Genomic DNA, 15,575 nt, shown 5'->3' on the forward strand with positions numbered 1-15,575 from the left:
CTGACCAGCTCACAGCCGGGGTAGGTTTTGTTCAGCTCCTAACTGCATTCCCAGCGGCAGGTTTCTGCCGTCACCACCAGCTCTGCCACAGGGCCCCTTCCGGGACTGTCGGTGTCTTCAGTGTTACAGCCCTCAATCTGTGTTACAGCTTTTAGGAGTTTCCTTGCCTCCTCTCTGTCTGCTTCTTCTCTCTTCTTTCTTTCTTCTGCTTCTGTCTGCCCACCTCTGTGGGGTTGGCTGCAAATATAAAGAAACTCCTGGTCAATTTCAAGGCATGACCCCCCCACTAGGGCCATGAACTCACCAATCCCCTCACGGTAGGCCACAGGCACTTCATTTGCATAGTTAGGCTATAATCACTTCATTTGCATACATGTATTGAACAATCTCTGCAAGGTGTGTAAAATAGAACAATCACAGGGCAGGCTTTGGTCCAGGACCAGACAAAAAGGATCAAACCTCAAGCTGTTTACAGGAAATGCAACAAACCCTTCGGGGTAGAAAACTAGGGCAAAGATAACCTCAGGGCTCAGGGGGAGAATCTCTCAAGCTGTTTTTCTAAAGAACCAAGGCTAAAGCCCGCCTAAAGGAACTCATTTCACCAGAGCTGCCGTGAGTTGTGATGGACTTGATGGCTTGGTTTGGTTTTTAGTTCTGGGGCTTTTATGAAAACCAGAGCCCCAGGCTGGGCGTCGGGGACGGGCGTGTGTGTTTGTGAACCCCTGGATTAGAGCCCTGGGGTTAAACCAGGCTGTAGAGGCAAGGGTGCCATCACTTTCTAACCACACCATCTGAGGCTGGTTACTCGTTGTGAGCATGGAGGAATGTATGTAAATTTCCAGCACATGCCTAAACCCACTGCAGTAGAGTCGATTCTGACACATAGTGACCCTACAGGACAGAGTAGAACTGCCCCATAGGGTTTCTGAGGAGTAGCTGGTGGATTCGAACTGCCGACTTTTTGGTGAGCAGCAGATGTCTTAACCACTTCGCCACCAGGGCTCCTACTAAATGCTGATAGCCATTAATGCTCTGTAAGCTACATTATTGGGCACTACTCTGAGCTACACATTATCACAGCAACCATGCCTGCTGTGGGGCGGGTATTTTAGTCACCGCTTTACGGAGGAGGGAACGTAGGTTCAGAGAAGTTAAGTAAGTAACCCAAGGTCACACAGCAAGTTAATGTCAGCCAGGACTGGTACTCGGGTCTGTCTGGCCCCACAGCTAAAACAACTAAAATCCAGTAACCCGTTGCCACAGAGTCTGTTCCAACTCATGGAACAGACTCAGTGGAACTGCTCCATAGGGTTTTCAGTGACTGATTTTTTAGAAGTGGATCGCCAGGACTTTCATCAGAAGTGACTCTGTGTGGACTCAAACCTCCAACTTTTCAGTTAGCAGCCTAGCCCCTTAATTGTTTGCACCACCTAGGGACAGACCTCATACCCATTTGATGCTTCGCCCGAGAAGGAGGCACTCAGTAATTACCCCACTGAGTGTTATGACAAGCCCCCTCAACCGTCCCCCGCATACACACGTGTGAGGACCGCCCGTATCAGAGCAGAGCTGACCAGGCAGAGGAAGGAGGTACAGCCCAGTGAACGGCCCCTTTGCTGGGAGGTTTCCCGCTTGCTGCGGGAAGGCCCTGCAGCCCTTGCTCTCTGTCACTGTTAACCTGCGAATTTCTGGATGGAGCTGCCAGCTGCCTTCCCCGCCTCACTTCCAGCTCTTTCCTTTGAACTTTTCTCTGTCCTGGCTCCTGCTCCCAGCCCCCTGCCAAAGCCAGTGACTTCCTGATTGTTGAGATGGTGGTCTCCACTGCGGACCCCTGCCTTGTGCGGCACTGCCAGTAACTCTCATTTTCCTGAGTTCTTTTCCTTGTTTGCTGTCTGCCGCGCCACACGCCCGAGACGTAACGCCTGAGAAAGTGGCTCAACCTGTCGCAGCCTTGTCTCCTGCTACCTGTCCTCCTCACCTCTTCTGTTGCAAAGAGACCCAATAGTTCACGGTTCCCCTGCCCCTTCCTCTTTGAGGTCATACCTGCCTCTCTCGTGCCTGGGAGGCCTTTGCCTTGTCCGACTCTCCTGGCAGACTCCCAGCCAGCCCTCTAAATCCAGCCTTGGTATCTCTTTTATTCCATTGATAAAGCTTTTCTGACATTTCCATCCTGGCTTCCAGCTGCTTCTGCCCTCCGAGGTGCTTCAGGCATTGCTGGACGCGGCAGACTCCCCCACGGTGTTACGCACGACCATCTTGCACATTGAGCTGCGAGCTTCTTTAAGGCAAAGAGCATTTATTAGTCCCCCTGGCACCCAGTAGGTTCACAAGGTCTCTAGCGGTAATAGCATCATGACCAATGGGCTTATCATACACCAAGTACCATCTAACCAGGTTAAGTTAATATTCAATCACTGCCAGTTGCCATAGAGTCTATTTTGACTCATGGCACCCCACGTGTGTCAGAGTAGATCTGCGCGCCATAGGCTTTTCAATGGCTGATGTTTCAGAAGTAGATCACCAGGACTTTCTTCTGAGGCATCTCTGGGTAGACTCGAAGCACCAACCTTTTGCTTAGCAACCGAGCATGTTAACCGTTTGCACCACCCAGGAACTTCATTTAATACTCACGACAGCTATTAACATCTTCTATATTTTACAAATGAGGAAAGGGAGACTCTGAAACGTCAGTGACTTGCCCAAGGTCACAGAGCCACTATGTGGAAGAGGTGGAATTTGAACCCAGGCATTCGAGCTCTTTGAGACTTGTTGTAACCACCCGACTTTACAGCCTCCCTGGTAGGGAGTGCCAGCGAGAGGGAAATATGCCGGAGGTTTCTGCCCTCAAGGGGCTCATTTATCGTTGGGGCCAGACCCTGCACGTGCGTTCACTCACACACACACACAGAAACACACGCACTCACATGCACTCACACACACAGATGCACTCACACACACACAGACACTTACACACACACACACTCACATGCACTCACACACACGCACTCACAAACACACACACACTCACATGCACTCACACACACACACTGACAAACACACACAGTCACACTCACATGGACACACACAAAGAACAGAGTGGGAAGACTCTAATCTAAGAATATGCAAAAACCACAAGGGTGAATATAATTAAGTGTTGAAATGTGTGGTCCAGAGCAGGCTCCTCAGACTTTAATGTGTATGTAGAGGACCTGGGGATCCTGTGAAAACGTAGGTTTGGATTCACTGCGTTTCTGACAAGTTCCCGGGTGATGCAAACCCTGCTGGTCCACGGACCACACTTTGAGCAGCAAGGATATGTGCTCTAAGAGTTGAAGAATGTCAGCGGAGGGACATGTCAGCGTGGGCTGGAGAGGTCCTGGGACGGCAGGCTGGGTCTGGGACCAGGACAGGGCTCGGATGGGCAGAGAGGAGAGAAGGAAACGTCCTTCTGTGTCCTCCAGCTCTTGGCTCTCAGGGGCCTGGGAGCAAGGGGTGGCCAGGGGTCTGTAACTCGTGCCCCTAGCCCACCTCAACCCCCCTTCCCAAACGGTTGCACTGGGCAGGAGCTCCGCAGGTGAAGAGCGGGGTTTTGAGAAATGCCTGCTCCTGATCATGTCAGGAAACGTTTTGCAAACTCAGAAATGAAGCCAAAGGGAAGTGTGGTGTGGCCTGCGACTCGCTGCAGTCATTAAATGGGAGCGATCTTCCCCCAAGTGTTTCCTCTTGAGGGTAGCATTTCTGCTGGCTGCAGGACTTTGCCCCATAAAGCGCAGCAATGGAAAAAAAGGAGGTTCTTAATGAGGAACGGTTCTTGGGGAACACGAAAGAAGGAGCAGCCCAGGACCAAACCATGTTTACTTCAATGGAGACCTTCCAGATGAGTGGTAAAGTACTATCCCCAGTAACGCAATTGCTGCCTAATGTGTTCTCTCTGCTGAAGATATAAGAATAGACAAGTCGATAGGAAGATTAGGTTTGCAGTGTAGCAATATTTTACATCTGATTCTTATTAAAGTATTTAAATCTAGAATTTCTGGAATGCTAAAAATATCATATCTTTCGTATATCAAAAAATAGTTGTCATAAAGTTGACTCTGACTCATGGTGACCCCATGTGTGTCAGAACAGAATTGTGCTCCATAGGGTTTTCAGTGGCTGATTTTTCAGAAGTAGATTGCCAGGCCTTTCTTTTGAGGTGCCTCTGGGTGGACTCGAACCACTGACCTTTTGATTAGCAGCCTAGCCCATTAACCGCTGGCACCACTGGGAGATTCCTTCTCTAGTACATATTGTTAGCTTTACGATTCCTGTATGTTGTGTTTAAGTATTTTCCCTTGCAGAAATGCCAATGCTTATTAAACGCACCCTTTTTCTTAGTGTCTTACTCTTCCACGTAGGTTGTGTGATGAAATTGTTGTTGTTGTTAGGTGCCGTCAAGTCGGTTCTGACCCATAGTGGCCCCGTGTACAACAGAACGAAACACTGCCCGGTCGTGCGCCATCCTCACAATCATTGTTATGCTTGAGCCCATTGTTGCAGCCACTGTGTCAATCCATCTCGTTGAGGGTCTTCCTCTCTTTCACTGACCCTCTACTTTACCAAGCATGATGTCCTTCTCCAGGGGCTGATCCCTCCTGACAACATGTCCAAGTGTGATGAAACAGCAATACAAAAAGGGAATGGCAAAATTCCACAAACCTGAAGCCAAGTGCCACGTATTTTCAATGCAATTCCTTTAAAATGTGTTAAGGAGGCTTCTTTTATAACTGATGATCAGAGAACACTTTTTTTTTTTTTTCGCTTTGGACATGCTGGCTAGGATATGTTCATAGCTTCATAATTAGTTTCTCTTAAACTCAGGTTTTAACAATTCAGTAAAGTCTGTTTTTATTTTCTGAGTGCTATAGCGGTGATAGATTTTTTAAAACTCTTCTAGGAGTTGTAGTATTTAAAGTCACTGGTGGGAACACTGTCTTAGAATCGTCTTCCAGAAAGAGTAGAGTCTTCCCAGGCTTTTCTGAGAGTTGTGTGTTCAGGAACAGTGATAGCTCTGTCCCCCAGCTTGAGGTACCCAGCCCTCACCAGCAGTAGTAAACATCTGTCATTGCAGGTGACTGGCTGGAATTTGTAGAAGTATAAAAATGGAGGGTCTGGCTCTGACCTCTAGGAATTTAGAGAGTGGTAACAGAGAAAGGCATGCATACAAGTGAGTAGAATAGTCGTTGGCGAGTCAGAAATTTGGGCAATGCAGCATTGTGGATCTCTAACATCTTAAGATTACTGACAGTGTCCGTGTCAAGTTCAGATCAAACCTACTGAGCACCTACTCCCTGCTGAACGCTACATTCAGTACCGAGGAAAGAGAGAGGGACAAACATGCCTTCTGGCCTCTAGGAGTCCACAGCCTTGTTCTGGGGTGGGAGGAGAAGGGACAGGGTGAGCACAGCCCGTCCACGGACCATTTCTATACAATCTATCGTCGGCTGCGTCTGAGATACGCATGGGGCCTTTTGGTGTGCGGCCGGTGGAGGTCAGAGCTGACACCTCTCTTAAAATTTAAAGGATAACAAGGATTAGAGAAAAGAGATGGTGGAGAAATATTCAGAAAAGTATTTTGAGAGAGCCACTGAATTGCACTTGAGACTCCTCTCTATCACGGGAAGCAGGGAGCAAGCTGGAAAGAGCAACACCCAGGACAGAGAGGAGCTTGACAGCAGAGATAAGGGAGGGGCGGCCGCTGTGAGGAAGGAGAGCCCACAATGCCCTGGAGAAAAGCTGGCTGTCATCAGTAGGACTATAATGGTAGAGGAGCCTTGGTGGCGCAGGGGTTAAGAGCTCAGGCTGCTAACCAAACTGTTGGCGGTTCAAATTCACCAGCCACTCCTTGGAAACCCTATGGGGCAGTTCTGCTCTGTCCTGTGGGGTCACTGTGAGTCGGAATTGACTTGCTGGCAACAGGTTTGGTTTTTTTTTTTTTTTTTGGTAATGGTAAAACAGGGCAGATGAGAAGATGCAGGGGTCAAAGATAAATTCCAGATTTCGGGCTTGGGTTATGGGTGCCGCAGACGAAAAGAAAAAGAATCACTCCGATTTGGATGAACATTTTCCTAAATGCATTGGCAACTTCCTGCCTGCTACTTCAAGGGTCATAGAACATAACGAAACTTCCTAGATGAGTACCACTACAAACAGTAATCACTGCCAAGAAAACCCCCAAACTTCTTGTCCTTGAATCGATTCTGACTCATAGCAACCCTGTAGGGCAGAGTAGAACTGCCCTATAGGGTTTCCAAGGAGCTGCTGGTGGATTGGAACTGCTGACATTTTGGTTAGCAACGATAGCTCTTAACCACTGCTGAACCAGGGCTCCGTGATCACTGTAGGGCTTTGAAATATAGTGACCGTCTGAGGACTTACCGGAATAAATAAAAGTACTTGCTTCCGCACTAAATGGCCCAAGGCTCCTTTTTTTTTTTTTTTTAATTGTGCTTTAGGTGAAAGTTTATAGCTTAAGTTAATTTCTGATACAAAAATTTATACACGTATTGTTTTGTGACATTAGTTGCAATCCCCACAATGTGACAGCATACTCCCCCTTTCCACCCCGGGTTCCCTGTCCGTTCAACCAGTTCCTGTCCGTTCCTGCCTTCTCATCCAGCCTCCAGACAGGAGCCACCCATTTGGTCTCATATATCTGACTGAACTAAGGTATTATTTTTTGTTTTATAGTGCTGTCTAATCTTTGTCTGAAGAGTGGGCTTCGGGAATGGTTTCAGTTCTGGGTTAACAGAGGGTCTAGTGGCCAGAGTTTCGGGGGTTCATCCAGTTTCTGTCAGACCATTAAGTCTGGTCTTCTTATGTGAATTTGAGTTCTGCTCCACACTTTTCTCCTGCTCCTTCTGGGATTCTCTGTTGTGTTCCCTGTCAGGGTGGTCACTGGTGGTAGCTGGGCACCATCTAGTTCTTCTGGTCTCCAGCCAGTGGAGTCTCTGGTTCTTGTGGTCCTTTAGTCTCTTGGGCTAATAATTTACTTGTGTCTTTGGTTTTCTTCATTTTCCTTTGTTCCAAGTGGGATGGGACAAATTGATGCATCTTAGATGGCTGCTCACAAGCTTTTAAGACCCTAGACACCTCTCACCCAAGTGGGATGCAGAACATTTTCTTAATAAACTTTGTTATGCCAACTGACCTAAAGGTCCCCCAAAACTATGGTCCCCAGGCCCCAGCCCCAGCTACTCTGTCCCTCAAAGTGTTTGCATGTGTCCAGGAAACTTCTTAGCTTTTGCTTTGGTCCAGTTGTGTTGACTTCCCCTGTATTGTGTGTTGTCCTTCGCTTCACCAAAGTTGATCCTTGTCTCCTATCTAGTTAGTGAATTCCCCCTCCCCTCCCTCCCCACACTCATAACCATCAAATGCTTTTGTCTATGTTTAAACCTTTTCTTGAGTTCTTAGAATATTGGTCTCTACAATATTTGTCCTTTTGCGACTGACTAATTTCATTTAGTTTAGCATAACGCCCTCCAGATTGATCCACGGTGTGAGATGCATCGCAGATTCGTCATTATTCTTTATCATTGCGTAGTATTCCATTGTGTGTATGTAACATAGTTTGTTTATCCATTCATCTGTTGATGGGCACCTAGATTATTTCCATCTTTTTGCTATTGTGGAACAATGCTACAGTAAATATGGGTGTGCATATGTCTATTCATGTGACGGCTCTTATTTCTCTAGGATATATTCTTAGGAGTGGGATTGCTGGATCGTATGGTATTTCTATTTCTAGCTTTCTAAGGAAGCACCCAATCATTTTTCAAAGTGGTTGTACCATTTTACATTCCCACCAGCAGTGCATTAGTTTTCCAGTCTCTCCACAACCTCTCCAATATTTATTATTTTGTGTTTTTTGGATTAGTGTCAGCCTTGTTGGGGTGAGATGGTATCTCATAGTAGTTTTGATTTGCATTTCTCTAACGGCTAATGATCGTGAGCATTTCCTCATGTGTCTGTTAGCTGCCTGAATATCTTCCTTGGTGAAGTGCCTGTTCATAGTCTTTGCCCATTTTTTAATTGGATTGTCTTTTTGTTGTTGAGTTGTTGCAGTATCTTGTAGATTTTAGAGATTAGACCCTTATCAGATATGTCGAAGCCAAAAATGTTTTCCCAGTCTATAGGTTGGTTCTCTTTTTACTCTTTCGGTGGTCTTTTTATGAACCTAAGTGTTTGATTTTTAGAAGCTCCCAGTTATCTAGTTTCTCTTCTGGTGTTTGTGCATTGTTTGTGGCCCCAGGCTTCTTTCTCTATTTTTTTGTCAGCTGAAGACTTCATTCATTTTCTTATGAAGCTTGATAACTCTTTTAGCTCTTGTTGAACACGGAGTTAAACAAAATCCCAGATCCTTCCTCATGAGCTGGTGTTCAGTCTCATCTCCCAGCTCTTATAGTTAGACAGTGGGGCGTTTGAGCTTGAACAAGAGATTTTATATTTATCCCTGCTTATAATACATGATTTCTGGGATGCACTCATGTTATGGATTGAACTGTGATCCCCCAAAATATGTATTGGAATCCTAACCCCTGTACCTATGTTAGGTGAATGAGGGCATGTCAGCCTAAGGTGTGTTTTAAACCTCCTTGATTTTGTGATATAAAAAGAGCAGCTTAGGCACAAAGAAGGAGAAGATGCTTGTCATGTGAAGATCACCAAGGAACCAAGGAATATGAGGTCCACGGAAACTAAAAAAGATTTTCTCCCTGAGAGGATAGAGAGAACTTTCCCCTAGAACCGATGCCCTGAATTTGGACTTTTAGCTTCCTAAACTGTGAGAAAATAAATTTCTTTTTTAAAAAACCACCCAGTTGTGGTATTTCTATTACAGCAGCACCAGCAAGCTGAGACAACTCCTTTCCACCTTTTTGAAAATCATGAACTTTTGTCTGGTTCACATCTGTTACCACATCTGCAAGCTCTTTTGGGTCTGTGGAGTGTAATTTGTCTAGTCCTCTCACCCTACCCTCTCAGCTACTTCAGGGTTCATGTCTTTTTTCATGATATATTTTTCCCCTACTGATTTCAGTCTAAAAAACACTCTTCTTGACAGAGAAGGCCTAAATAAAATACAGGTAAAGAAGTTACGATTTTTGCTGCTGTTTGTTTTAATATGGTACCGTTGACTCTCAGTGGTGAGTCTAGTTGGCCCTTCTTTCTTCTCTGAAGATAATGATAAACATTCTCATAACAGACCTTAACCTTCAAGTCCATTCAGGTTCAGCCCTCCTGGCATCACTGCTATCATTCCATATAGTGCTTCTCACTTTGTTCTAGTCCTGAACCATTTCTCAATATCTTTTAAATATCCGGCTTTTAAATATCCTAGAATGGTTTTATTTGTAATTTTTAAAATTTGAAATCATTACAGATTAACAGGAAGTTGCAAAAAATGTACAGGAAGCTCTCAGAGTACCCTTCACCCAGTTTCCCCCGTGGTAACATCTTGCATAACTAGAGTAAAATATCAAAACCAAGGAATTGAAATTGGTGCAATCCACAGAGCTTATTCAGATTTCACTAGTTTTACATAAACTCATATGTGTGTGTGTGTAGATATAGTTTTAGGCAATTTTACCACATGTGTAGATTCATGTAATTATCACCATAATTAAGATACAGAATTGTTCCATCACCACAAGAGTCCCTCCTGCTACCCCTTTATAACCACACACACCCCTCACTACTCACCCATCTCCTACCAATCCCTAACTCCTGGCTACCACTAGTCAGTTCCCCATCTCTATAATTTTGTTATTTCAGGAATGCTATGTAAATAGAATTATGCAGTATGAAACCTTATAGGATTTATTGTGTAGCTTAACTGCCTTGAGATACGTCCAATTTGTGTGTATATCAATAATTTGCACCTTTTTATTGCTGAACAAACTGGTATATCCATAGCATCTTCCAGAGTAGATGTACCATTTTACATTCCCACCAACAATGGATGAGTGATTCCATTTCTTTGCATCCTGCCAACATTTGGTGTTATTACTATTTGTTATTTTAGCCACTCTGGTAGGTTTACAGTGACATCTCATTGTGGTTTTAATTTGCATTTCCCTCATGGCACATCTTTTCAAGTGCTTAATTGCCGTCTGTATATCCTCCTTGGTGAAATGTCTCTTCAGTCTTTGGCCTATGTTTTCAGGGTTGTTTGGTTTTTTTCCTGTTTAGTTTTGAGAGTTCTTTGTATTTTCTAGGTACAAGCTCTTCATTGAATGTGTGGTTTCCTCCAATCTATCACTTGTCTTTTCATCCTTTTAGCAAGGTTTTTTTGCAGAGCAAAAGTTTTTAATTTTGATGAGGCTCAGCTTATCAGTTTTCCCTTTTATGGATTATGCTTTTGTTTTCAAGTCTAAGAACTCTTCACCTAGCGCTAGTTCCCAACGATTTTCCCCTACGTTGTATTCTATAAGTTTTATAGTTTTACATTTTACAATCAAGTCCACTATACATTTAGAATTGATTTTTGTATAAGATGTGAGGTTTCGGTCAAGGTTTTTTGTTTGTTTTAAACATATGTATGTCTAATTGCTCCATTACCATTTGTTGAAAAGGCTGTCTTTGCTTCCTTAAATTGCTTTGGCATCTTATCAAAAATCAGTTGGGCATATTTGTGTGGATCTGTTTCTAGGTTCTCTGTTTTGTTCCACTGATGGATGTGTTTATCCCTCCACCAGCACCACACTGTCTTGATTACTGTAGCCGTACTGTAAGCCTTAACATCAGATAGAATGATTGTTCACACATGTTCTTCTTCCTCAAAATTGCAATTAAAAAATCAATGCCTTTCTGCGTACATTTTAGGATAAGCTTGTTTATATCTATAAAAGAAATGTCTGAGATTTTGATAGGAGCTGTGTTATACCTATAGATCAGTTTGGGGAGAATTAACATCTTTACTATGCTCAGTCTTAGAATCCATGAACATGGTATATCTCTCTAATTAGGTCTTTGTTTCTTTTTTTTTTTTTTTTCTTTTAGTCAGGATTTAAGATTTCCAGCAAAGATATCCTGTACATGTTTGGTTAGATTTATGTTGTAGTTTTTAGGTGCTGTTGAGTCAGTTCTGACTCATAGAGATCCTATGTACAACAGAACAAAACACTGGCCAGTCCTGCACCACCCTCACAATTGTTGTTATGCTTGAGCCCACTGTTGCAGGCACTATGTCAATCCATCTCGTTGAGAGTCTTCCTCTTTTTCTCTGACCCTCTACTTTACCCAGCAAGATGTCCTTCTCCAGGGAGTGGTCCCTCCTAATAACATGTCCAAAGTATGTGAAACGAAGTCTTGCCATCCTTGCTTCTAAGGGGCATTCTGGCTGTATTTCTTCCAAGACAGATTTCTTTGTTCTTCTGGCAGTCCATAGTATATTCAATATTCTTCACCAACACCATAATTCAAAGGCATCAATTCTTTGGTCGTCCTTATTCATTGCCCAGCTTTCGCATGCATATGAGGCAATTGAAAACACCATGGCCTGGGATCAGGTGTACCTTAGTCCTTAAAGTGACATCTTTGCTTTTTAACAGTTTAAAGAGATCTTTTGCAGCAGATTTGCCCAACGCAAGGTGTCGTTTGCTTTCTTGACTGCTGTTTCCACGAGTGTTGATTGTGGATCCAAGTAAAATGAAATCCTTGACAACTTCAGTCTTTTCTCCATTTATCATGATGTTGCTTATTGGTCTAGTTGTGAGGATTTTTGTTTTCTTTATGTTGAGGTGTAATCCATACTGAAGGCTGTGGTCTTTGATCTTCATCAGTAAGTACTTGAAGTCCTCTTCACTTTCAGCAAGCAAGGTTGTGTTATCTGCATATCACAGGTTAATGAGTCTTTCTCCAATCCTGATGCCACATTCTTCTTCATATTATCAAGCTTCTCAGATTATTTGCTCAGCATACAGATTGAATAAGTATGGTGAAAGGATATAACCCTGACACACAACTTTCCTGATTTTAAACCACACAGTATCCCCTTGTTCTGTTTGAATGACTGTCTCTTGGTCTGTGTACAGTTTCCTCATGAGCACAGTTAAGCGTTCTGAAATTCTCATTCTTCTCAATGTTAGATTTATTAATTTATTAATAAATTAATTTATTAATTTTTCTTTGGAGTGATTATAAATGCCAAAGTGTTTTTTAATTTTGGTTTGTACTTGAACTCACTTATTAGTTTTAAGGGCTTGTCTTAGGCTGGGTTCTCTGGAGAAGCGAAACTAGCAAAGTTTATACACATATATATATAAAAATATATATATGTATACACATATACACACACACATAGAGAGAAAGAGAGAGAGAAAGAGAGAGCTTTATCTCCAGAAAATGGCTCATGCAATTGTAGAGGCTGCTAAGTCCCAAGTCCGTGGGTCAGGCGTCAGGCTGGAGGCTTCTCCTGACTCACGTAGTTGCCGACGCTGACAAACCCAAGAATGCAGGTCAGATGGCCAGGCTGCGGGGACTAATGAATTCAAGATCGGCAGGCAATATGGCAGGCCACTGTCTCAAGTACCAAGAACCGGAGGTCAGCTGATGATAAGCCAAATGCAAGACCCAGAGTGAGCAAAGGCCAGTGAGCTTTGCCAGAACATCCATGTATATTGGATGCAGACCATGCTCCTGAGGAAACTCCCCGTATAACTGATTGGCTGATCACATCAGATAACATCATGGAGGTGATTACAATATACCACAAAATAGAGGATAACTACATCATTAGGTAACTACCAAATTACATCACTACATAACTGCCAACCTACATCATTACGTAACTGCAAAACCACTGAGAATCATGGCCCAGCCAAGTTGACACAAAACCTTAACCATCACAGGGATGTTTTGTAGATTCTTCGCAATTTTCTATATAGACAGTCATGTCTTTTGAAAACAGGGATGAGTTTATTTCTTCCTTTCTAATCTGTATGCCTTTTATTCCTTTTTCTTGCCTTCTTACACTGGCTAGAACTTCCAGTACCATGCTGAATAAGAGTGAAAGACAGTTTTATTAGGAAAATGCAAATTTAGGTGACGGTAGAAATCCTTGACTTGTTCCTAATCATAGGAGGAGAGCGTTCAGTCTTTCACCATTAAGTATGGTGTTAGGTTTGAATATTTTGTGGAAGCTCTTTTTCAAATTGAAGAAGTTCTCTGTTACTTGTTTGCTGAGAGCTTTTATTATGAATGGGTATTGGATTTTGTCAGATGTTTTTCTGCATCAATTTGATGCATCAGTATCAAAACCTATTAGTTACTTGAACAATGTATAGAATTCTATTTGATTTATTTATAGCATCTTTGAGGACGTCACCTTAAATAATTTTCTTAGTGAATATTACAGTATGCCTACATAACTTATCACAGTCTATTGATATTGACATTTTATCATTTTGAGTCCAGTGTTCAAACCATATGGTACAGAGAGTAGAACTGCCCCCATAGGGTTTCCAAGGAGTGGCTGGTGGATTTAAACTGTCGACCTTTTGGTTAGCAGCTGAGCTCTTAACCACTGTGCCACCAGGGCTCTTTTCTTGTTCTAGTTGTGATTTTTTTTTTTTTTTAAGTCTTAGCATGATAGGTGATTTTCAATTGTATCCTAGACATTTTGGATATTCTGTTAGAAGACTCTGAGTCTTACTTAAATTTACTATTTTGATAGTCACACTGTTTAGATTTACTAGACAGGTTCTGGCCTATTTTGTGGGCTGTAGTTCCAATGACAATTTAGTTTTCAGAGCCCTGGCAGTGCTGTTTTGGTCTGCTTTGTTCACTTGGTGCCGTTGGTGGTCTTGCTCGATCCCTGCTGTTGCTGCCTGGGGGCTGGAAGACACTTCCCCAGGCTGCCCAGTGCTACCAGGTTGGGCATGGGAGATGTGGAGCACATAGCGTAGAGACCGCTTCCCTGGGTCTACTCAGCAGGCATCCCAGCTCTGGTGGGGCTTCTGCTCACTCTCCACTAGTGTTATTCCAGGGAAGAGAAGCACCCTTTGGGCTCCCTTCTGCCACTGGATGGGGTGTTAAGAGATGGAAGTCCTGGGAACCCTACAGTGTTTGGGCAGCCTTTTTTTTTTTTTTCTTCATTGGTATCTTTTATGAAATTGGAACACCATTTTTATTTCCCACTGGAACCATATTTTCATTGAGAGCCAGACAATAGAGCTTTCAAATTTCTGAAACTTGTTTTCCTCAGATCTTCCTCTAGCCTCACCATAGTTTACTCCAGAAAAGTCCACTCTTGTTCACCTGAAGCTTTTTTCATTCTCTCATCCCAGTTGTCTCTTCCTCATTGGTTAAACCCAACCCTTCCTTTGCGGCTTCTTTTACCCTCTAAATGATCAACCTAGAAAGTAAAGAATTTATCAGATCCTCCACTTTGCACAGAGTGAGTCAGATGATACCCCCATATTTAAAGTTCCCAGTACTTAAAATACCTTGTCTCTATGCCAGGTGCTAGCTCTGAACTAGAAAAAACATTCCAGGTCTGGATGGGCATCCCTCAATGACTTTCTCCATGTCCTTACTCAAATGCCTTCCACCACGGTCCACCATCTAGTCTGAAAATGCTTACATCTTCCATCATTGTGCCTTCCTCCACTCACAACCTCTGTAATACCTGTGTCTCTGAAGCAGTTTATCTTTCCATTGCCATCAAGTGTTATGTTTAATCGAGCTTAGTGCTCTCTGTGAGATGGTATTTACCATCCACCATCTTGTGTTAAATGTGAGGCTTCTCTTGTATGTTATCCATCCTCACCACAATGAGAATATGGACTCATGAGGCCCTAAATTGTATTCCAAGTGCTTTCCAATGCTTCCAGACTTGCTGTGTTGAACTGTGCACATGTCCAGCACCCAAACCTCTGTGGCCACCCATTCATTCATCTATTCAGTGATCATCTGTCTGGCGCATATTGTACACATTGTCCAGCTCAATATAGTGTGCACAAGACACCATATTGGTGCTGGATATAGACTTCAAGAAGCTTCCAGGATATTTGGGGGAGTTTGAAATACAAACAGACTCAGTTCAGGGTGATGTGGAGAAGCAGAAGAGGACCCCCCAAATTAGGGGAGTCAGAGAATGTATTTTGGAACAGAAAAGGCTCTACCACACTCCCAAAGGATGAGTAGGAATCAGTCACATGAAAGGGAGGAAGGACTGTGCAGCAAAGGAAATACACCGCCCGAAGTCTCTGAGTCAGAAGGGTGTAACTGTGAATCGTCTGGCCTCACTGTTGTTCAGGGTCACGTCCAAGTGTGATCTTGAGGATCAGTCAGAGGAAAGCTGGCCGATAGCAAGGCTTCACGTGTCAGGTGGGGACTTTGGTTGGTCCTGAGGACTGTGAACAGCCTGAAGGGCTGAAGGCAGGGGAGTAACTTGGCCAGATTGTGTGCTGGAGAGCTGCCGTGTGGGTCAGGATGCTGGGGGGAAGGGGGAAGGAGGAAAGATACTCTCAGTGCTAGACAAAGTGCCACTGAACTAAAAAGCCAACCAACCAACACCGCCACTCCTCCAGGTACTG

At 43.7% G+C, this 15,575-nt stretch overlaps 1 protein-coding gene across 2 annotated transcripts in view; it reads left to right on the forward strand.

Annotated features, from left to right (window-relative positions):
- Positions 1-15,575, forward strand: part of MARCO (macrophage receptor with collagenous structure) — a 50,217-nt gene that overhangs the window by 5,787 nt on the left and 28,855 nt on the right. Inside the window, exon 1 of one of the 2 annotated variants that reach the window (XM_023724695.1) lies at positions 3,726-3,884. The exons of the other annotated variant lie outside the window; for it this stretch is intronic. Coding sequence (XP_023580463.1) covers positions 3,776-3,884 — 109 coding nt within the window. The 5' untranslated portion in view covers positions 3,726-3,775. Of the gene's footprint in view, positions 1-3,725; positions 3,885-15,575 lie in introns of those variants that run through there. 2 annotated transcript variants of the gene reach the window in all.

The sequence above is a fragment of the Trichechus manatus genome, unplaced genomic scaffold (assembly GCF_000243295.1).
Source record: "Trichechus manatus latirostris isolate Lorelei unplaced genomic scaffold, TriManLat1.0 scaffold00255, whole genome shotgun sequence".
In the NCBI taxonomy this organism is placed as follows: domain Eukaryota; kingdom Metazoa; phylum Chordata; class Mammalia; order Sirenia; family Trichechidae; genus Trichechus; species Trichechus manatus.